The sequence below is a fragment of the Balaenoptera acutorostrata genome, chromosome 18, assembly GCF_949987535.1.
Source record: "Balaenoptera acutorostrata chromosome 18, mBalAcu1.1, whole genome shotgun sequence".
Taxonomy (NCBI): domain Eukaryota; kingdom Metazoa; phylum Chordata; class Mammalia; order Artiodactyla; family Balaenopteridae; genus Balaenoptera; species Balaenoptera acutorostrata.
The window spans coordinates 2,218,364-2,240,956 of record NC_080081.1 but is presented as its reverse complement, the minus strand read 5'-3'; the positions used below and the strand labels follow the sequence as shown (position 1 = coordinate 2,240,956).

Here is a 22,593-nt window from a genome sequence, read left to right as displayed (position 1 = left end):
ATGAATGAATGAATGCACATGTCAAGTAGTGAAAAGTGCTATGAATTAAAGCAGGGCAAGAGTACAGGATGGCGGGAGAGGGGGTGTGAATCCTCTTATACAGAATGGGCAGGAAGGGATTCGCACGGATAAGACGGCAGTTGAGCCGAGACCTAAATTAGATGAAATCGACCGTCTCCGGCCGTCTTTGACCGGCAGAGGCCAGTCCGGGGGCGGAGCAAGTCCGGACCTCGGACCACTGGGAGTCAGCCGCCCGCTTCCGGCGGCGGCGCGGGGGCGGCCGGGAGCCCGGAAGTCCGTCGAGAGCGGTGAGTCTCGCGGCCGCGCGGGGGCGGCCGGGAGACCGGAAGTCCGCCGGGGGCGGTGAGTCTCGCGGCCGCGCGGGGGCGGCCGCGAGACCGGAAGTCCGGGGATGGCTGTGGGTTCCGGCTTCGGGGCGGTCAGGGGCTGCCTGGGAGGTAAGCGCGATACTGGCCTTCCCGGCCATGGCCACCCGGGCGGGGGCCGGGGCTGCGGTTGCCGGCGCCGCCGTTGTCGCGGTGCTCTCAGCCGCGCTCGTGCTCTACGGGCCGCCACTGGACGCAGGTACTCCGCCGCGGGCTGCTGGTCCGAGCGGGAGGCGCCCCCGTGGGGCCGGGGTCGCGCGGAGCCGCGGGTCCTGGGTCCACCTGGGGAGGGGCCAACCGAGGGACCCCGAGGCCCCCGGCCAGGCCTTGGCTGCTGAATAGAGCGGACTGTGTAGAAAGGATCAGGCGTAAACGGGACAAGTACGTCCGACTTGGAGAACCATTCCCTCCTGTATGGTTTTCCTCTCTTGCCCTTCGGATATTATTGTACCTAAGATTTTTCAAACCGATGGACAGTGTGTTTTATTATCTCACTTCTCCCAACAACGTGGAGAGGCTGCTGTTTTGTACAGAAGGAGGCCCTGAGCCAAGGTTCCCAGCCAGAAAGTAGCTGAAATGGTAAAACGCGCTTTGGCTGTAGTCCTTAGCAGCAGGCAGGACGGAGAGTAATTGTTAGGGGGGTTTGGCTGTTTGGTTTTGGACACCGTAGTTCCAGGCGATTTGAGGAGCATTGAGGGGCCCCTCAGCTTCTGCACTTCGCTCAGTCACACCAGCCCAGGCGCTTCTGGGCACCAGTTTGTTCGGAGATATTTTATCGGTCGCAGTTAGTCTTAAATTCGTACACTCCGTGATTGGTTAGCAAGATTTCTCTTTGCGTCTGCTTGAGATTTCATTATTAGACCGAGCTGCGGAGCTTTTACCAAAAACTGGCTTCCCATCCCAGCTTTAGGGCATCTCAGTTAATTTGAAGATTGCTGTCACATGTTCCAAATTAGCTACGGTTCACATTAAATTAAAGCAAGAAACATTGGTATTGCAAAGTTGTGAGTGGCAAGTAATTCTAGAAAACAGCCCAGAATAAAGAAATCTGTTTAACTCTCCTCAGCCACACTTCTTTAAAGCAAACAAAAACCAGACAGGTGTGACCTGTTCTTCTAGATTCAGAATTGTATGAAGACAAATCACTTACTAGGATAAATTTCAAGTTGCCTCTTGCCAAGGCCTTTTTATCCTTAAGAACTTTGATGTTTATATTTCAATATTTCTGTGGATAAGTCCAAATGGTGCATGTCAGTAAGCCAGCTGAAACTTGATTCTCTGTGGAGTATAGGGAAGTTTAACTGACCTTCCTTTGGCCCTCTCACTAACAGGTGTTGATCTCAGGTGAGCGTTACAAAACGCTAATGAGCAGGGTGGATTGTGCTTTGCGGTCATACAATTGCAGTTAAAAAGTGAAGATGCTGTACTTCTCAACAGTGATGTTTTTTATCCATCCCAAATTGGTTTCAGAAGGCATTTGAGAAGGATTTGACTTGTCTTTTGGTTGGTGGCGTGATTATTTGATTTAAAAAAAAAAATTCTTCTGCCTGAAAATGGCAGCATTTTGGTAAAATGGTGTCTGATGCCCTGGCTTATCCGTTCCTAACAGTGGCATCTTCACAGGTCTGTCTCTGAGCCTCAGTTTCCTTGTCTGTAAACGAAGGATAAACTGGCTACGAGTGAGGAGAGTGAGCCAAGATGCCGTTAATTCCTCAGGCATTTATCGAGTGGCTTATTCTGTGCTGGACTCTCTTCCAGGTGGCTGAGGGTGGGAGGCCAGCCCTTAAGTCACAGGTGGGGGCTGTACCTCACTCTGTGGAGGCAGAAGGTGCAGGGGTGGCCCTGGGATTCTCTGTGTGGCTGGCTGCTTAAAGTGATGGCAGCTAATAAACCCAAAACATTGTAAGGGACTCAGAACGATCCGTGAGTGACTGGTTAAGTTTGGATTCTGTCTTTACGATTTCCAGACTTTAAAAAGCACCTGTATTTATTGTTGTGGGGCATTTGGAGGAGAGAGCATTCTCCGATATCCTCGCATTGACCAGTCATGTCATGCGAGGTTTGTTCAAGTTTGACACAGATGCATGGCAGGCACGTCGGACGGCTCGTCAGCGGTCAGCAGGGCCGTCCTGAAATCCGCCTGTAACAGCTGCGGTTCCTGTCCCGCAGCCGGCCGGGGAACCCAGGCAGGGGTGTCTCACAGCCACTGTGCACGGTGGCGGAGAGTGCGTGGCTGGGAGGCTGGGGCGGGGGGCGGGGAGTGAGAGCTGATTGCTCTGTTAGGTCAGCACCTCTGTGGCCCGGCTCTGCGTCAGGCGGGGCTGGACTGATGGTTGAGCAAGCCTTGTTGTGCCTTTTCACAGCCAGAGGGTTACGGCGATTCTGTTTGGAGTTTTAATCCTGTGTTGATTTGGAAGAAGGTAGGAAGGCGTTTGGATGGATGGTAATTAATATTCTTTTTACATCTTGGGGTCTAAGCATCCGTCTGATATATCGGCTAAGGAGGCGTTTACATCTACTCATTAAAGAAAATTACTTGAGTAACTTTGCTGAGTGAAAAGTAAAATTGTAAGAGTGATAGAAGATAAAGCTGTTTTACCATATGTATGGAGCTGAGTCAGTCTCTGTTCTTCACTTGGATTTGTGACCCACGTCTGGTTTTCCTCTGCTGCTGAGATAATGGGAAGATAAAAATATTGGATGCCTTTTTTGTGAAAATGTTGTTCATATCAGCAAAGACCCTTTAATTCTAGAAAAAATGCATGCTTTATTATCTGTTCATACATTGGGCTCTACAGAACACAGGATTTCTCTCACAGCTGAGCTTTTTTAATAATATGGCAAAACATACAACACAGGAAGTTTTTCAAGAAAGGCCAATTAAAATTAGCTATTTATAGACAATTCAATGATCAAACTATTTTAAAATGTCACTTTGAACCCAGTGTAAGATGTGTTCTTTATTTAGAACGCCCTTTCCAGGTTATTTGATTAGTATCTAATTGAGTGTTGGAACCATGACTGGAAAACGAGGTGGGAATAACATGAACCACCTGTCTGGCTTGAACAGACCGTGGAAAGTAGCAAAGGGGAGAAGAGACCTAATAAACTTGAAGGAAGAGTACGATGAAATATGTGTAGTTTTTAAGTAACAGTATGTTAAATAAAACTTCCTGAAAGGTTAAGTAGACTTCCAAGACGTCTGATACATTCGAAGTAAATCTGGTCCATGCAACAGTATTAGTAGTGTTGTGTTTGTTGTTGCTTCTGAACAGCATTTGCTTATAGAAATGAAATGATGAAACCTTTGGATAAAAATCTACAGCATTCATATTAAGCCAGTCTTGGGAAGTGTTTTGATTAATGGGGTATTTTGTTCAAGTCTGTTCTTGATGTATGGTGGTAGACACTTACCTTTCTGAACATTTTCCTGTTTTTCAGTTTTAAATCGAGCATTTCCGCTGCATACGGCACGCTCAGTGACGGACATGGAGGCTGCTTTGCAGCTGGTGAGGAACGTGGTGCCTCCTCTGGCCGCCTGGCAGCACAAAGGGCAAGCTGGGAGGATAGGCGTGGTGGGAGGCTGCCCAGAGTAAGTGGCGTGGACGCAGCGTCCCTCTCCGGCTGCTCGCCTACCTGTCGTCCCTCCGTCCATCCGTCCAGTTGGACCCCAGGGGTCATTTCCAAGTGTCCTCTGATATTCTGGCAGCATTTTTCAGTGATGAACGTTTGATTGAATAGCAGAGAAAGCACGGGGCCCCGATTGGGTGAGGCTGTTTCTTCTTACTTTGTGCTCTCTGTACTGACGGTGTTCATTACTGTGAGCCTGTGTTACTTCTGTAATCAAGGTAAAGACACTCAGCATCTGCTTGCTTTCCTTTCTTAATTTAAAGATATTCCTGGAAGTTCCTTATGAAATTTGACAGATCCTAGCTATTTTCCAAGGCCTTTTTTCTCTTCTAGTTTAAATATATTGTGCTGGTGTGTCAACATATAAAGATTTGTAATTTGTCCTTACTTGTAAGTGATACCTGCTGCCTTTGACTTAAATTCGATCTTGGTTACCATTCAGTTTCTGCTTCCTTTCTGTTTGCACTGATATGCTCTTTGCCTAGTCTTGTATTTTCAACAGTTTAGCATTTAGTTGGCTGTATTTATTAAAATAACATGTAGCTAGGTTGTGTTTCTTTACCCAGTGTGACAGTGACTGCTCTTTCTAAGTGAGGGGAATATATTTCTTTTGTTAGCGAGGCTTGTATTCACACTGTGGGGTGAGTGTGTATGTCCGCTGTCCTGTCCTTTGGCATTTCGGGCGAGTTCGTGGCTCTGCCCTGGGGAGAGTGTCACACGTGCAGCGTGCCCTGAGCATGTGTCCCTGTTCGGGTTAGCAAAGCTCTTCTTCACCCCAGGGATTGAGGTAACAGTTACAGTCACTCATCTGATGTCAAGTTCACGGATTTTCCTTGCTGTGCTTGAAGTGCCCTTAAACATAGTTACAGGCGTTTCCGAGCAAGCGGGTGGAAGCAGGAGGGAGGCGTGCGAGTCTTCTCGTGTGTCCCCACGTCCGAGGTGACCGCTGCCTCTGCTCACCGCGGCTCTCGGGGGTGGGTCCTGCTCCTTGGGGCACCAGCCAGTCCAGGGGCTCCGGCCTGGGGTCACCTCGAGCACCCTCTCTCTCTCTGCAGATGCCTGTGGGACACTCTCCCTGTCTTCTCAGACCTCCAGGTTTTGCTTTGTTTTGCTTTGTTTTTTCCCCTAACACACATCCCTACCGTCCTCCTTGCTAACAGAACCCCAGTCTTGTTCAGTCAGTGTTGCATTTTCTCTTACTTGTATCTGTGTGCATTTCTGATAAATCAAGTGCTTTCTGTGTCTGTATTAGTCTAGAGAGAGGTGTCATCTTTATGATATTAAGTCCTCTCATCAAGTGTACATCTTTGCTATTCTTTAATAGGTTTTAAAAATGTTCCCACAGAGTTATCATGTGTTTTATAAGGTTAATTCCTAGATGCTTTATGATTTTTGCTGGTATGGTAGATGCTATCATATATTCTAATCAGTTATTCCTGGTATAGAAAAAAACATTTTTTTTCGGTTGATATAAATCTTGCTGAGCCACTGTATACTAGGAGATTCATTTTGTAACAGCTTTATTGAGGTCTGGTTGGTATACAGCAAGCTGCAAATGTTATAAATGTACAGTTTGGTAATTTCGACCTCTGTATGGCCCCCTGAAGCCATCCATCAAGGCTTCAGTTTGAACATTCGCATTTCAGAGAGACCTTGTAGCACCTGGCCAGGATCTGCCTCTCCTGACATGGTTCAGAGGCCTCATAGGAAAGATTGACTTTCCTGGAACTGATCCGTGTTAATAACCCTTTCCCGAGCTCCTACTGAGGGTTGGGCTGTGCCTGGGTGCTACGTGTCTGTGTAATTTACTGATAAGCCTGGTGCGCTTGCCTCATTCTCAGAAGTTTTTGACTGTAAATATCTTCTTTTTAGGTACACTGGAGCCCCCTATTTTGCAGCAATCTCAGCTCTCAAAGTGGTATGTTTGTTCATAGCTTCTTTTTCAGGATTTTTCTAGTAAAGAGTTGGATTATTTAAATATGACTGAAGGAAATGTTTTCTGAATATTCTCTCAATATTCAGAGAAATCTGAATAACATTTTGGGTAATCATGGGAAGAGACGTACCTTTAAATCTACCCTGACCTCTTGTGCAGCCACAAAGTAACTTGGATTGGGACTCATTTTCTTTTAAACTAAACTTTTTTTAGAATTGTACTTCACCGCAGTGATCCAGGCTGCCTTTTCAGTCCTAGCATAAGCAGTGGACATCTTTTACCTTGGCAGTTGTCACGGCAGCGTTTTGATCAAGTCCTGAGGGCCCAGTGGCACAGGGACTGTGACATGGGCTGTGCTCCCTGCGGACCTTGTAGTGATGCCACCTGAGCCGGGCGGGGCCACCTGCCTCTCTGGTGGCAGCAGAAGTCCGCCTCTCTTCCCAGGCCTTTCTTAGGCTCTCAGCCGCCTCCTGGCTGTGGGTTACCTGCGGCAGCGGGTGCTTTTCTTTGGCGGACAGTGCTGCGGAATTCGCACGGTTGTACCAGAGCCACCAGCGCTCTGAGTGTCTGTCGGGCGAGTCCCGCTAAGCCGGCCTCCTGTGCCCCTCCTCAGGGCGCGGACTTGTCCCACGTGTTCTCCACCCAGGATGCCGCGCCTGTGATCAAGTCGTACAGCCCGGAGCTGATCGTTCACCCGGTTCTGTGAGTGGGGCCCCGGCGGGCGCGGGGCTTGTAGCCGCTCTCCTGGGTCCCGGGGTCGCTGCACCCTCGTGGAGCCGCTGAGCAGTAGCCGCGGTGCAGGGAGGGGGCGGGTGGGGGGGTGCTGTCGGAAGAAGCGAGGGAGCTATAATGAACCCGCCTCTGTAGTCAGAGTAAGACAGACAGGCAGACAGTGTGCAGGAGACCTGGGCACCAGGGCTGCCCGGGCTGTGCCCTGTGGCCCGTCGGCAATGGCCAGAGAGTCCTAGGCCCAGGGGGGGCCGTGGGCCTGCCTGTGACAGTGTCTCACGTGGCAGCAGTAATGACCGTTCGATCGTTCAGCAAGCGCTTCGTGCTGGATGCTGTCCTGGGTTCCACGGGGACAGCATGTGACTGGGCAGCCCAAGACCTGCCCCCGTGCAGCTTCCTCTCCAGGGCAGCCCTGTGCCCTGGAACTTTCTGCAGCGGTGAAGCTTTTCTCTCGGTGCCGGGCGAGACTGTGGCTGCCGAGCGCTTGAAACGCGGCCAGAGGGACTCGGGCGCTGAGTTTTTACTTTGACTTTAATTACACGTAAAAGCCCCGTGTGCTCAGCGTCTACTGTATTGGGCCACGTACACAGCTTTGGAGGACAAACGAGGGAGCAGCTTGTCAGGCGGTGCTGAGGACCGCAGGGAGGACGGGGCGGGGAGAGCTGGGTGCGCGCCTGTGTGTGGCGGGTGCTCCTAGGGTGCAGTGGGCAGTGGCGCAGGGCGTGGTGTCCAGCGGGGGCTGGGGGGGAGCGGGCGCAGGAGCTCGTGCTGCAGGCCTGCTGGGGACACTTAGTCTGGGGTGCTCAGGAGGGGCTGGGTGACCACAGAGGTTCAGGGCCACACTCTGCCCGTCGTGGGGGTCATAGTAAGGGTTCTGGCCCTTGGGGCCCAGGGCGGAAGCAGGCGTCCCGCTGGGAGGCTGTGGTAAGCCCCTGGGGACGCTTGCGTGCTGGGCTGGAGACCGGAGCGGCTGGAGCCTGGCCACAGCAGGGGAGCGCAGCCCCCGAGCTCCCGGCGGACGGGACGCGAGACCCAGCAGGAGAGCAGCGTCGGGAAGCCACCAGGGTGTGGGCTGAGCAGCTTGTCATCTCCGCGGCCTGCTGGTGTGCCGGCGGACGTGGCTGGTGGCCGTGTGGTGGGCAGGGGAGCCTAGATCTGGGAGTTGCCAGCGCGTGGGCTGCGTTTAAACAGGAGACGAAGCTGTGTGTGGGTCGGGAGGGCCCGGCGCGCTGGCGGCGGGCGGCTGGGAGCAGACGGGAGGGACGTGGAAGGGGCCCGGAGGGCATCCTGGGGCCGAGTGGAGAGCTTTGCGGACGGTCCTGGAAGAGCCCGTGCCTGGAGCCAGAGACGAGGCCTCGGCTCCCAGTGTGGGGTCGCCGGCAGCCCGAGGGGGGCTGCTGGGGGTCGGGGGGGGGGGCGTCTGGTAGCCTGTGGGCCCTGAGAGTGGCGTCCGGGCCTCAGGGTCGCGCGCAGCCGTCAGGCCTGGTCCTAAGGGGGGCTCCTGGTGTCGCGGGGGGTCGGGGCGCCGCCGGGCACACGCCTGCCCGCAGGCCTGAGGCGGGGACGTCTGCACTGCAGGTAGGAGTGCAGCCCGCCCTGCATCTGTGCGCCTGTGTGGTGGAACCAGACTGGCACAGGTCATTTTGGAATGAGTCTTCGTGTCTTATTTTAACGTGTTTTACGTGTTTTTTCCCCCGTGAGTCTTATTTTAAAAAAAAGAAAAAGGAAAAGAGTGTGTTGTATGATCATGACTATATACCTTGCATTATTGACTCTGTTTCTGATGGGAAGGAAGTTCCATTTGCCTCAGCTTTGCTGAGACCCAGATCCGCTGCCTACCTTTGCGGAGTTCTCAGAAACACGTGGACCACTCGAGTAAACTGCTGGGGTCCGTCCCGGGGTCTGGCAAGGGGCCCAGCACGTGAGAGGTTCCGTGCTTCAAGAACGGAAGAATATGCCTCTGCCGCCCTCACATCACGCCGTACTGGCTCCTGGTCTCTGTGCAGCCGGGCTGGTCTTTGTTGTTTCCCGTAAAACAGCCCTTTCTCCCCGTGTTTCCTGCCCCTGCTGCACCCTCCTTCTCCTGTCTGCTTGTCCTGAGGGGATGGCTTCCCCTGCAAGCCTCCTAAGTGGAGGTGGCTTTTCCTTTGTTCCCCAGCCACTGGGTCGGAGGTGGGATGTGCGTCCTCCCGGACCATCACCTCTCGTTCCAGAACCTCCAGCTCCTTTGAAACTCACATCCACTGGCCCAGTACCCCTCCTCCCTGCAGCCGTCTCAGACCCCCCATCCGTCCGTGGATATTAATGTCTTTCTCCACCATTGCTCCCGGGACTGTTGCTAATGTGTGTGTAGGGAACTGCTTTACTGGCATATGATTCACGATTAAATCCACTGGCTCTAATTGTACAGTGGTTTGTGGTGTGTTTACCAGGTTGTTACGTCACAGATAACCTTAGAACACCCCCACCACTCCAAGACAGAAGCCCCTCCCCGTCGCCACCCCGGCCTGAGGCGACCTCTCATCCGCTTGGCTTCTGAACGTTTGCCTTTTCTGATCATTTCTTCTGCATGGAGTCAGGCACTTGTGAGGTCTCTTGTGCCTGCCTTCTTTTACTTAGCATCTTGTTTTCGAGACAGTTGTCCACATTGTAGCACGTGTCAGTGCTCTGCTACTCTTTAAAAAACAAAAACAAAACCCAGAAGTCCCCCCACACACACCCCGCCAGCTGCTGGCAACCGGCAGTCTCTTCTCTGTGGGTGAGTTTGGTGTTGTATTTTTGCTGTTTTTTTGTTTTGTTTGTTTGCTTTAAAGTTTCCACGTATAAGAGATAGCATACGCTATTTGTCTTTCTTGGGCTTGTTTCACTTAGCAGAATGCTCTCAGGGGCATCTGAATGTTGAAAGCTAGACAACTATGGTGGGGTCCTGGCTGGGGTCCTGGAAAAAGAAAAGGACATTGGGGGAAAATCTGGAAAAATCTGTAGTTTCATTAATAAAGTAAACAAGTAAATGAAAATTTTAAGTAAGCTGTTTTGCCCTTTTCCTTTTTTAGTGACAGCCCCAGTGCCGTCCAGGATGTGGAAAAGTGGTTGCCCCGACTGCACGCCCTGGTCGTAGGGCCTGGCTTAGGCAGAGACGACGCTCTTCTCGAAAACGTCAAGGTAACGTGTAGAATTATTAACCACGCCTGTTCCGACAGGCTCGGCCCTTAAATCGGGGGAGTCTGATGGCATTGCATTTTCCGTGGTTTGTTGCTCTGTGCGTCTTGGAGGAGGAGTTGAGACGGACAGAACGTGGTCTGGGGAGTAGAGGAGACACTAGGCGTAAAGGTAGAGATGCGCTTAAACCAGAGTGGGGCCCCGCTGAACGGCGCTCTCGCTCCTGGGGCTCTGGTCTCAGGCTGTGGCCGAGGAGGTCTCCGTGGGGCCCGACGTGACGAGAGTCCCAGCGTCCGGGCTGAGCGGGCTTAGCGGTGGCCGGGCGGGTGCTCAGGCTTGCAGTCGCCTCCCCGCGACCCCTTCCTGCTGGGGACCCCTGGCGGCCTGCTCCTGGTGCCCGCTGTAAGGGCACGGTGCCCCCCCGGGGCTGGCCGAGGGCCACGCCCTGTGAAGCGCTCTGCACGGTGCCCTGTTGGGCACACGGAGCAGGCCCAGTGGGAGTCTGTCACAGTGAGCCAGTGGGAGAGGGTGCTTCTGGGTTGTCCTGGTGACTTCACCGTTGCTGTAAGTTGTGCACTTAGAGAGAAACGTGAAAGGTGTTCTGGTGGTTCTAGCTTTGTGTCGTCAGCGGGTCCTCTTGAAAGCCCTTGTTACTTTAATTTCTTAACCTGGTGCTTCTCTGACCACCTGAGGTCCTCACTGGTCTAGAAATCCCTGGGCCTCGGGCCCCACGGGCCAGTTGTTCTGCTGCCTTTGCACTCTCTCTTCTGTCCCCTGCCGTCCTTTTCAGCTAAAGCCAGCGTAGCTGGCGCGGGGTGATGGGGGAGTGGACAGGAGACCCTAGTTCACCCTCACGTGTACACGTGCATTCGTTTACTTTTTCGTTGATGATTTATGCTCTTCCTTATTACTGAAACTTTATGCCTGCTTTAATCTAAAAAGATGAAACTAATTTTCTAGCCTTAAAAAGTTGAAGTAGAAGTAAATACTCTCCTGGATCAGGGAGAATAGACAGCTCGGTGGTACACCAGCCCCACATTCTGTGTGTTCCCGCTGCCCAGGTCCTCCCACGCTGCCCTGGTGTCACTCTCCGAGGGGACACATCTCGGGGACCTGCTGAGCTCTCCCTGCCCTCCTTGGGGCCCTTCTCAGTGCCCCCAGACCGCCTGCCCCAGCTCCAGGCCTGGGAGGTGTCGGCTACGTGCCTCGAGGGGGCTAGCGGTCATAGTGAACCTGATTTGCCACCCTCGTTTCAGCAGCTGGAGGGGCTCTTGGCTCAGCGTCTGCTTTTTGAGTTAAACTGAACAGAAGCTCAAGGGAAAGAAGGTGTAGGGCCCTGTGAGTGTTGGTTGGACTTTCCTAGCAATCTGTGGGTAAAGAACATTTTAAAAGGCAGACGTGTGTTTGCTTTACCAGAATTTAGTGAGAACGTGAATTTTAAGGGTCCCTTCCACGAAAAATCTTTCCAGCCTTTAGGGTGAAAGTTGGGGCTGGAAATCTCACTTTCTTCAAGCCCATGAATTATCACTGAGGAGAAACAGTAGCTGTGACAGGTGACTGGGGATGGAATTGAGCAGGAAATGTGTTTTCAACTTCAGTGTCGATAGTTGGTCCGTTTGTTATTGCCTGTTTCAAACGGTTTGGTTAAAACATATGTACCCTCTGTAGGACATGATGCTAAGTGAAGTAGGCCAGGTGCAGCAGGACAAACACTGCACGATCTCACTTCTGCGTGGAGTCAAAATAGGTGAGCTCGTAGAAGCAGAGAGAAGGGTGGCTGCGGGGCGCTGGGGGTCAGGGGAGTGGGGAGAGTTTACATTCTCCCCCGGGGAGGTGACGGTGGTGTTGGTTAGCTTGACTGGTGATTATTTCACTGTCATCTGCACGGGCTCGCCTTGGAGACACTGGGGGTTCGGTTCCGGACCACTGCAATAAAGTGAATTCTCGTCATAAAGCCAGTCACGTGAATTTTTTTGGTTTCCCAGTGGAGATAAAGTTACGTTTGTGTTATACTGTAGTCTCTTATGTGTGCAATAGCATTATGTCTAAAAGACAGTGTACTGTTTTTTAGAAAAGTGCTGAAAAGTGCTAACTGCCGCCTGAGCCTTCAGTGGGACAGCTGTTTTGCTGGGGGAGGGTCTGGCCTCCACGCTGGCGTCTGCTGAAAGCTGGGCGGCTGTGGCAGTTCTTGGAACGAGGCTGCAGTCACGTTTGCCGCGTTCACAGACGACTCCTCTCACTGACGATTTCTCTGTAGTGTGCGCTGCCGGTTGATGGCATTTTACCCCCAGTAGACCTTCTCCCACAGCTGGGGTCAGTCCTCCCACGCCCTCCCGCCACCTTATCATCTGCGTTGAGGTGATATCCTGCACCTGTCGTCATGCCAACAGCTGACTTCAGTGTCTTACGTGGACGCAGTTTGTGGCACCCAAAGCAGTCACAGTAGTATCGGCAAAGGTCACTGATCACTGATGATCCCAACATAGTGAGTATAATAATAGCGAAAAGTTTGAAATAGTGCAAGAATCACCAAAATGTGACCCAGAGACAAAAAGTGAGCAAATGCTGTCGGAAAGTGGCACCGAGAGCCTCGCTGCACGGACGGGTGCAGCTCCCCTGACCTCGGGTCCCCCGTCGTCTGTCCTCGTCACCGTGCTCCTCCGACGGGGGACGGCTCAGCCGCAGCCGCATGCAGACGTGGCGCGGTCCCTGTGCTGCGTGTCACCGCGCTCACGCGTTCCCAGAGCAGCCCTCTAGTAGCCGTTAGTGTCGTTTGCATTTTAGGAAACTGATAGAGACGACGTGCGGGCGGGATCAGACTCCCGCGGTCACCCAGGTGGGACGAGTGGCCTTTAGCTCCAGAAGGTCTGCTGCCAGCATCGGTGCCTCGGAGGCGAAGCTCTGAGAGAAGCACGTGAGCTTGTACGTGTAAGAGCGACTTCAGGGGCTGTGTAGGTAAAGAGCAGCATTCGTTGGAATCCTGCCGCGGGCTCTGGGGACAAACCCCACTGCTGGCCGGGGCGTGGTAAAGAATTGGCAGGTCTTTGTCCCCCGTCCCTCGCTCCCGGGACTGACAGGAGTGCCTCTTGTTCACGCTGGGCCCTTGGGCCGCACGGAGTTCGGGCAGTGAGATGGCCAGGCTGACGGCTGTTCACAGCAAGAACGGGGGGCTCGCGGCGGGGAGGGGCGCAGAGTGAGCCCGGCTGTGGCGCAGGCAGCGGTTGGTCCAGCTCCGTGGGCGTGATGAGACCCCGGTGACCTGGGGGAGCTTCCTGGGGGGCCCCAGGTGCCTGGAGAGTGCCTCGTGTCTCCCGATTCGGCGGGGGTGGCCCAGGAGTTGTCAGGGGACCCGCGCAGGCCTCGCCCCTTGTGTCTCTCCATCTGGCTGCTCCTGATTTGTGTCCTGTAAAAGAAAACCGATAGAAGGCATTGCGAGCCCCTCAGGGACCACGTTGCAGAGGGAAATACCTAATGCAGGGAGGGTCCTAGTTTGTAGACGGTGTGTATGGAGAGTCTGTCCACGCCCACCTAGACGGCACGTAATGAAGCAAACTTTGATATGTTATTTGGCTGGAATACCTTAACTGTTTATTTTTTTCCTACAACCATATTACAGACAAGTGGGCTGTGATCAGCCGAGGAATATTGTATTTGAAATGCTAAAGTAAGAAATAACAATTGATGACAGACACAGAAAAACAGTCTGTATCAAGAGGGATTGCGTGTGGATTTACGGTTATAAAAGCTAGAGTTCTCTGTGGTTCAGGGTCTTTTCTCTGTGACTTTAAGTTCATAATAAAACATTTAGTATGTTTATCTTTAAAAACAACCCACTTTGCAACGTGCAAGTTAGAAATTGGGATGTGAGCGTGTGGCCGCCGCCCTTCCCAGCCTAGACTCGCGTTCACGTCTCCATGCATGGCCAGTGGACTGCCCGCCCTCTGCCTGTGAGACAGCAGTCGTGCTCGTGGGAGTTCCTGGCGTGTCTGGAGCACTTCCTGGGTCCCAGCTGATACAAAGCACTGCACTGCGCTTTCCCCCTCGGTGCCGCGCAGAGCAGGCATTTAATAGATATTTCCTGAGTGAATTCATTATCTGGTGTCATCCATTAAACAACCCCGTTAGTTAGATTTCTGTTCTCATTCGTGTTTTTCCATGAGGAAATTGAATCCTGGAGAAATTGAGTTACAGCCCCAAGGTGGTCTGTAGCAAGTCATGTGCTGCTTTTTTTTTTTTTTTAACAATTTTGTTGAGATTTTTACATACCATTCAACTCACTGATTTAAAGTGTACAATTCAGTGGCTTCTAGTATATTTATGGAGTCTGCAGCCATCACCACAGTCCGTTTTAGGACATTTTCATCACCCCAGAAGGAAGCCCCATCCCCGTTAGCACTTGCTCCCTGTTCCTCCCTGTTCCTCCCAGCCCCCCAGGCCCCCAGCCCCTGGCGACCACTAATCTACTTTCTGTCTCGATGGATTGGCCTATTCTGGACCTTCGTAGGAACGGCATCATACGGTGTGTGGTACCTTGTAATTTCACGGCTCACCCTGTTGTGGCAGGTTGTCAGCGCTTCACGCCTTCCGTTGCTGTGTGATCGGCCGTTGTATGGAGAGACCGCGTTTTTAAAATCCATTCATCAACTGATGGACATATGGGTTGTTTACACTTCTGGGCTGTTACAGAGAGTGCTGCTGTGAGCCCTCATTTACAAGGTTTTTTGTGGATTTGTTTTTATTTCTATGGGGTATATACCTAGAGTGGAGAAGCTGGAGCACACGACAACTCCGCTTGGTGTCTTATCTAAGGGTTTTTGCCTGACCCAAGATTTACTCCTGTGTTTTCTCTTAAGAGCTTTATTCTTTTAGCTCTGTGGTCCCTTTTGAGTTAAGTTTTGTGTATGGTGTTAAGGAAGGGGTCCAGTCCAGTTTTATATCCAGTTGTCCCAGCACTTCTTCGGGCCAGTGAATTCTCTGGGCATCCTTGTTGAAAGTCAGTTGACATCAATGTGAGGGTTGATTTCTGGGCTCTCCTTTCTGTCCCATTGATTGTACAGCTGTCCTCGTGCCAGTAACCACACTATCTTGATTATTGTATCTGTGCAGTAAGTTCTGGAATCGCAAAGTGTGGGTCCTCCAGCTTTCTTCTTTCCAGCATTGTTTTGGCTGTTCTGGGTCCCGTGAGTTTCCATGCGTTTTAGGATCAGCTTGTCAGCTGCAGAATGGACAGCTGGGATTTGGGTAGGGGTCACCTTGAATCTCTAGGTCAATTTGGGGATCACTGCTGTCTTAACAGTATGGAGTCTTCCAGTTCATAAGCTGGTTTTGAACCAGAGTTTGTGGATGTAGGATCTTGACTGACCCGCCTAATATCTGTGCTCTTTTGCAGCTTGTTGTTTTCCTTGATGGATGTGTCTTGTTTTCCTTGATGGATGTGTCTTGGAGACTTTTCCTGGCAGAATATGCAGATGTTCATTATTTTTAATGGCCTCATCATAATACGCTGTAATGTATTTAATGAGTTCATTTTGGCTGTTTACAGCATTTTTTTCTATTAGTGATGCCTTGAACATTTCTGTATATCTGTTTGTTTCTTTTGGGTGTTTTCTTTAGGATAAATTTATAGAAGTTCCATTGCTGAATCAAAGAGTATCTGTGGAAGGTGGAGATACTGAATAACATCCTCTGAACTGGGCTAAAGCTCAGTCACTCACGCAGGGAGGGGAAGGGGCAGGGCTGCGGGCCTGAGATGGAGCCGACAAAGTGGGGTCAGTGTGGTCCAGCCACACAGTGCGAACCTGAAACGTTTTTGAGAGATGCTCCCAGATTTCTCCAGAAGCTTGTAGCGGTTTGCCCTCCAGCAAGGGCTGCCCTTGCCGGGATGTGCTCTGGGGAGCTGTCACTCCTCACTCCCCCTCCTCGTGTGTAGAAAGCTCCTTGTTCCACTTTAGCCCTCCTGACCTGTGTGTGGCTGGCTCCTTCCTTTGCCCGTTTTTCCCTTAGGTCAGATTGCTGTCCGGATGTGTGTGTGTGTGTGTGTGCAGGGCTTGCTGCCTCGTCACGGCGTGTGCTGGTGGCGCTGACCCTCCAGATGCCGTGACCGTGACAGGGTCAAGTGCACAGGCCCTCTGAGCCATGGAAGCAAGACCAGCCCCCCGTTCTCTGCGTCAGGAGGCCGAGTGTCACATTGTGTGTTACTTATGTGCTCCCCGTGGTGTCGGCTCACGTCTCCCGGGTCTGAACATTCACTGGGCCACTGTCTTTGTAAGAGCTCTAGTAGGAAAGTACAAAGACTCAGAAAATCTGAATTGGTTCTAACAGTAACGCCCGACTCGGGGCAAGCAGACAGAGCATTTCCACTGTTTAAGAAGGAGAGAGGCTTCCGTGGGCCCCGTACCCTGACCCTCCTCCGAAGGGGCTTTTGGACACACTCCCAGCACTCGGACCAGCGTCGGCAGGTGCGACTGAGGCCGTCGGGCAGGGCAGCTGTGCTGGGTGAGGCTGCACTCCTCACTGCTACTCTACGGACGTGGGCTCATCTCCCAGTGTTTTAAATCATCCCTGCCTATCATGTATCTCGTACCGTTCTAACGTTTTCTGTTACCCAGTGTTTTATCGGGTAGAAGTCCTCTTCGCATGCTGTTGCCATAAATGCCCTTGTCATGAAATACTGGTTCATAATAATCAGCAGTCATGTTGATCAGACACACACATAATTTTCAAGCGAAAAACCTCCAACTTTTAGTATAGCCTTCTCAGAGGGAAGTGATTCACTGTTCATTATTACGGTCAGTGATTTGAAAACACGTGAAGTGTTACTTATGAGAAATAGATAAAAACGAAGGAGTCGGGGAATTCCTGAGGCTTCAGTGCTCTCAGCACCCAGTCCTGAGCGGTAGAATCTGTAGGAGATTCGGAGGTGCCGGCTCAGCTTCGTGGGCTGGCCTGGGACCCAGCACTGCGTGGCGGTTCCCGTGGGCTCTTGTTCTCAGAGTTCCCAGTGCCCTGCCTTACAGAGGCTCTTTTCTGATTATTTTATGCATTTGCTTTATTATTTCCTGTCTGTTGGATGATGGCCTGATGTTGAAGTCCGTCAGGAACGGCTCGGTTTCTTTTGCCTTCTCTGAGAGGTGACGGGCTTGTTGCTTAGCCTGGCTTCCCTTCCTCGCAGGGCATTTTAGAAGCGTCCAAGGCCAGGGGCATCCCCATCGTCATCGACGCGGTGAGTGCGGCCTCCTCTCCCGTCCCCTCCTCCCCGGGGCCCCCGCGGCCTCGCGGTGACCTGAGTCCTCGTCTGCAGGATGGGCTGTGGCTGGTCGCTCAGCAGCCGGCCCTCATCCAAGGCTACCAGAAGGCGGTTCTCACCCCCAACCACATGGAGTTCAGCAGACTCGCCGAGGCCGTGGTGAGTCAGCTGACGTCCCGGGCAGGGGTGAGGGGTGCACCCTGCGGCTCTGCCCCGGCTCGTCCTGCGGTGCACCTGCGGGGACAGACGTGCAGAGGTGGGTGGACACGTGCATTCCCGGGTGTGTGTAATGATGGGGCATCTTCCAGTTAGCGTGCCTTTGACTGGATGAAAGGTGGCCTCTGGGGTCAGCCCGCCCTCCTGCCACCGTGCACCCTGGGCGGATCACTCCATCCCTGCCCCTGCCTCTGCCTCTGTGAAATGTGGAGCATGATGGAATCTGCGTCATAGGGTTTGTGAGGACGAAATAATACAGCTGACCCTTGAACAGCGTGGGTTAGGGGCGCTGAAGGCTGCACGCTGTCAGAATTCTGAGTGTGATTCACAGTCGGCCCTCCGGATACGCGGTTCCCTGTGTCCTTGGTCCTGCATCTGTGGATTCAGCCAACCTCGGATTGTGTAGGGCTGTGGTATGTACTATGGGAAACAATCCACATGTAAGTGGGACCTCGCGGTTCACACCAGCGTTGTTCAGGGGTCAGCTGTATATGTAAGCCCAGCGTCCTCACGTATTAGTGCCCGTGAATGTTTGCTCATTATCACTCAAAGTTGCATCCCTCACAAACCTTTACAATCCCAACCATGGGCCAGTGGTCCTGACTCTGGGCCTCCTTCCCACTGGTGGACGGAAACATCTCTGCACGTGGGGCCCGAGCTCGGCCGTCGGCAGGTGCCCAGCGGGCCCTCCCCCGGATGAGTCGGGATCAGAGAGGATGGGCCCTTCCCGTGTCTGATGACAGCTGTGTCTGTGTTGTCCTCCATCGTAGCTGGGAGACGCCCTGGATGGCAGGGACCGCTGCAGAGCTGTGCTGAGTCTCAGCCGGGCCCTGGGCAACGTCACTGTGGTCCAGAAAGGGGAGCAGGACGTGATCTCTGATGGCGAGCAGGGTGAGTGGCCGAGGGCTTCATGCCGCGTGTCGGCCAGCCACGCTGGGCACCAGCCCCAGGGGGACCTGTTCACACACGGTCAGTCACACACGGTCACACACGTGCACACGTACCCCCCAGAGAGGGACTCCCTGGTGAGCGTGTCAACCACAACTTCTGGAAAGGCCATTTTTGTCTTGTTTCTCGCTGTTTTGCGACGGGAAGTGGCAGCGATGAGTGCTGGTCCTGGTCGACACCAGGTACAGGGTGCAGTTCCGTCCGTGCTGTGCAAGGAGAGCCCTGAGCGGAGGCTCTGGACAGCGGGCGACCCTGCAGGCCCGTTGCCGCCTCGCCTGCGGCACAGGTGCAGTTGCTTGAGTCTTTCACTGCTTCCTGTTGTTTTATAAAAACACCCAGAAAACGGAGACACCCGAGGAGCCGCCGGTGGGGCGGGAGCCCCCGGGCCCGAGCGTGGCTGCAGAGCCCAGCAGGCCCGCCCGCGTCCGCACCGGGGCTCGGTGCGTGGCGCCTCTGCTCCCTGCAGGCGAGCCCTCCTGTCACTGAAGTCTGCCCCGGAGGCAAGAGCACGCCAGGCGTTGACGAGGGAGCTGGACACACGGAACCAGTGCCCAGGAGTGTGCATGCTCACACATGCCGTCACACACACACGCTCGCTGTCACGCGCTGGACAGGAGATGCAGAGAGCCTTCTCTGCGGGGCCCTGAAGCCGTGGGTCAGAGGCTGGAAGGTGCTCTAGACTCTAACAGAGAGAGCGTAGCAGCTGGTTAAGACGTTCTCCCGAGAGATAGAAACTTCTCGGCACAGCACAGACGAAGTCCCGGCAGGGCCGCTGCTGGCGCCGTGGGCGTCTCCTGGCGTGTGGAGCGGGGGCCCTGGGCCGTGGGCGCCGTCCCCACTCTGTCCCCGCAGACCCCTCAGTGCTGGTCGGGGGAGCTGGGCCTCCGCCTGCCGTGTCAGGACGGGCGGGGAGGAGCAAGGTGACGGAGCACGGCCCCTGTAACACGGCCCCCTCGCCCCGCAGTGCTCACGTGCAGCCAGGAGGGCAGCAGCCGCAGGTGTGGCGGGCAGGGGGACCTCCTGTCGGGCTCCCTGGGCATCCTGGCGCACTGGGCCCTCCTGGCCGGCCCCGAGAAGACCAACGGGTGAGTCACGTCTTTGTTCCTCCCGTGCTGTTTCAGCAGTTGCACGTTTAATAGGTGGCTGCTTGGAACATTCTGCTGAGATGCCGGTGTCTCGTGGAAGAAGAGCCCCCAGGGCAGGGGTTGGTCCCAGGATGCTCGCCCAGGAGCTCCGGTGTCCCTGCTGGTGTCGGGGGTGCTGCTCGGGGGTCTGCGGGGCGTCCTCTGCGGGACCGGTGCCTCGGGGGACGCGCAGGCGGGGGCGGAGCGTGTGCCGGGAGACGACTGCACGGGGCGCAGCGCCCTGAGCGGTGGGGTCCGCCGTCGCCGGCGGAGGGTGAGCCCGGCAGCCCGCCCCTCGGGGCCCTCGGCCGCTCCTCGCTGTGCCCATCCTGGCGACCCCGGGGGCCTGCGGGGCGTGTGCGCGCAGGCGGGGCTGTGATGGGTCCAGGAACGTAGCAAGCAGCTCGTCCCCAGCCTCCAGTGTCTTCCAGGGCCTAGAACAGCACCGAGCACTTACCCTGTGACCGAGCGCCGGTCTGGCTTGCAGCCGGGACGGGCTGCGTGCTAACCTTTCTCCAGGCAGACGGGCGTTTCTGATAGGCCCAGCGGCATGTTAGACTGAACTTGCCAGAGTGGGTCCCAGGGCGACCACGGGAGGGGCGGGGAGGGCCTGCGGTGGCCATGACGCCCCGCTAAGCCGCTCCCCCGCAGGTCCGGCCCGCTCCTCGTGGCTGCCTTCGGTGCCTGCGCGCTCACCCGGCAGTGCGCCCGCCAAGCCTTCCAGAAGCACGGCCGCGCCACCACCACCACGGACATGATCACGGAGCTCGGGCCCGCGTTCAGCAGACTCTTCGAAACCTCAGCCGGTGCAGACGGAGGGGCGGCCCCGACGGGGGAGCTGCGATTGTGACGGGCCCGCCTCCGGTCCGTCCGAGTCCGCGCCGTGCGGGTTCACGCAGACGGTGTCAGAGCTTGGAACGTAGCACTTTCTGGCTCAACTGCTGTGTGCCTGGAGATGTTATGATAGGAAACAAAGTATTCCTGAACTTTTCTCAGCTTCTGGGCAATATCAGGAAAGAATGAAGAGACTCACGTGACAGCGAGACCGTCTGTCACCAGCTCAGCTGAGGTCGTGGGCTTTTGCTGTGCGATTCTTCTGTTTGCGAGAAGTTCCCCTCCTCCGGTAGTCCTCTTGGGGGGGATCCCATCGCTCGTTTTCAAAGGTCTACGCGAATGATGTTTTCTTTTTTAAACTGAGGTCCCCGAAAGGATGTAGTATTCATTCTTTAGCTCATTTTTGTTTCTTTTTGAATTGTGATTCGGTTGGACACATCTGGGCAGAAATACTAAGCATTGTTTGTTTTGGTCAATTGGTTGAAATATTTCAGAATAATTAGAAATCTGTTAGAACTTGGAAACCCTTTTGGAGGCAGCTGGGAAGATCACAGAAGGGAAGCGAATGGGACCCTGACCCCCGAGTGCGCAGGTGGGGCCTCTGGGGTCCCTCACGCTCCCACTTCCCCTGGCCTGTGCGCCAGTCGGGTGCTGGCTGACAGGCCCCAGCGTGGCACACGGGAGTGGGAGGGACGCCTGGGGCTCCGGGGTCGGGCAGGAGGTGGCACCCAGGTGGGGGGCACCAACACTGTCCTCACGCCTGCTCACGGGGCAGGACAGCAGGTTCCTCTGCTTCGAGAGTGGGTGTGGCTTCAGGAACGTTCTGAAGAAGTTCTCTCTGAAACTGTAGTGAGCCGTCCCGTCTGCATCAGGTCAGCTTGGGTGCGGCTGTGTGAGCAGTTCTCTTCGTGGCCCGAGAGCTGGCTGTCTCCTGTCACAGCTCCCTGCGCGGCTGGTTACAGCACATGCGCCTGAGCGCACTCTCCGGCATCCGTGCCGCCTTCTGTGGGGCGGGGCCTGGCCTGGCCTGGCCTGTCCGTCTGTCCTTCCCCAGTGACTCCTGCTCTGTGGTCAGAAACCTCCCCGCAGAAAGGTCCCACTTCCTCTAAATAGTCGTGGACTTTCAAGATTTCCTTTAAAATGTTTACCATTGTTATTTCACATCTAACTGTAGAAGAGTTTAAAAGTGTCACGGACGTTTTCTCCTTTGGGGAATTACGCCTAAATCATGGTCTCTATTAAAAAGCAGATCTGGTTTACTTCAAGGGAGAGTTTTGTATTTTTTTCTTAAATAGCCAGAATCCACCTTTCAACTTAGTCCTGAGTGAGGACATTTTCAGATACTAGGGAGATAAAAACACTTAAGCCCGTCTGTCTAATGGTATGGTTTTCACCACTGCCTACCAGTACCGTTAAAATGAAGTACTAAGCCCGCAACGTAGCTATTCTTTCCATAGAAGACAAGATTCAGCCCACACGGGAACTGTTGTGTTTTTGCCCTGAATCCCTTTGCTTGAAAAAGCACAGTTAAGGGCCCGTGCTTCTGAGCGAGGTGAGCGGTTGCTCCTTGTCCTTCGCAAACCCGGGCACTCTAGCTCCAGCCGAGGACACTCCGCCAGGAGACCAGCACCGAGGCACATCCGGTGGCCAGGTCAGGCTCCGGCCGGACAGCCTGCCCCGAGTTCTGAGCGGCCCTGCTTGGCTGGCCCGTGTCGGGGGCTGCCCGCCCTCTGGGATCCTGACTCCACTGCTCACGGGCTGGGTCCCTTGTAGCAGGTCAGCTTCTGAATGGGTTTCCTCATCTGTAGAACAGGAACCCCCTGCCTTTCAGGGTCAGGAAGGTCAGTGACGAAGTTAACGCGGCTGCTGGGCCAGCCAGGCTGTGCGCGCGGCGCCTGACGGGTGCTGACCTGCTGGCCGGGGCCGCGCCCACAGGATCAGTCAGTGCCAGCCCCACAGCGGTGGACGCGGCTGGCCTGGCTGAGAGCTGGGGGGAGCGGCGAGAGGGTCACCCCGCTTCCCGCTGGCTGGCTGAACAGCTGTAGCCCTCCCGCCTGCGACAGAAAGGAGACGGAGCGCGAGGCCGCCGGCAAGCTCGGTCCCAGGTCGCCCGCGTCGTGCCCGCCTGTCACACCTGTGCCCTCACCCGTGTCACCCAGACTCCTCTCGAGCCACAGCCCTGGCCCTGTGGTGTCTGCTCAGAGGCAGCAGAGGACAGTACCCCAAGCACCAACTGTTTAAGAAAGAGGTCAAACAGAATAGAGGTGAAACAGAGCCTATCAGAGGAAGCGGGCTGGAGGCTTGCAGGGGTTTCCTCTGTTGGCGTTTTCTGTGGTTAACGGGTTACTTTGTAACCAGGAAAATAAATGTAAAACCGTATGCCCA

The 22,593-nt window shown here is 54.4% G+C and overlaps 1 protein-coding gene across 3 annotated transcripts; it reads left to right on the top strand.

Annotated features, from left to right (window-relative positions):
* Positions 1–375: 375 nt before the first annotated feature.
* Positions 376–21,473, top strand: NAXD (NAD(P)HX dehydratase). 3 transcript variants are annotated; one of them, XM_057533113.1, is made up of 10 exons: positions 376–458; positions 3,828–3,978; positions 5,889–5,934; positions 6,566–6,654; positions 9,735–9,843; positions 17,012–17,062; positions 17,141–17,245; positions 18,073–18,193; positions 19,215–19,335; positions 20,026–21,473. In XM_057533113.1, exons 1-10 carry the CDS (start codon positions 413–415, stop codon positions 20,222–20,224), a joined length of 1,038 nt encoding a protein of 345 aa, XP_057389096.1. In that variant the 5' UTR covers positions 376–412; the 3' UTR covers positions 20,225–21,473. The 3 variants fall into 3 exon arrangements, with proteins under 3 accessions (XP_057389096.1, XP_057389095.1, XP_028018293.2); XM_057533112.1 differs by having other exon boundaries at positions 422–585; XM_028162492.2 differs by lacking the exon at positions 19,215–19,335 and having other exon boundaries at positions 422–585.
* Positions 21,474–22,593: the final 1,120 nt, after the last annotated feature.

What these genes read in the sequence shown, in the direction of transcription:
- NAXD (XM_057533112.1), top strand. Translation starts at nt 486, where the DNA reads ATGGCCACCCGGGCGGGGGCCGGGGCTGCGGTTGCCGGCGCCGCCGTT. An exon ending in TCCCCATCGTCATCGACGCG is followed by an intron (nt 17,063 to 17,140) that starts GTGAGTGCGGCC and finishes CCTCGTCTGCAG; the next exon opens with GATGGGCTGTGGCTGGTCGC. An exon ending in GCAGACTCGCCGAGGCCGTG is followed by an intron (nt 17,246 to 18,072) that starts GTGAGTCAGCTG and finishes CCTCCATCGTAG; the next exon opens with CTGGGAGACGCCCTGGATGG.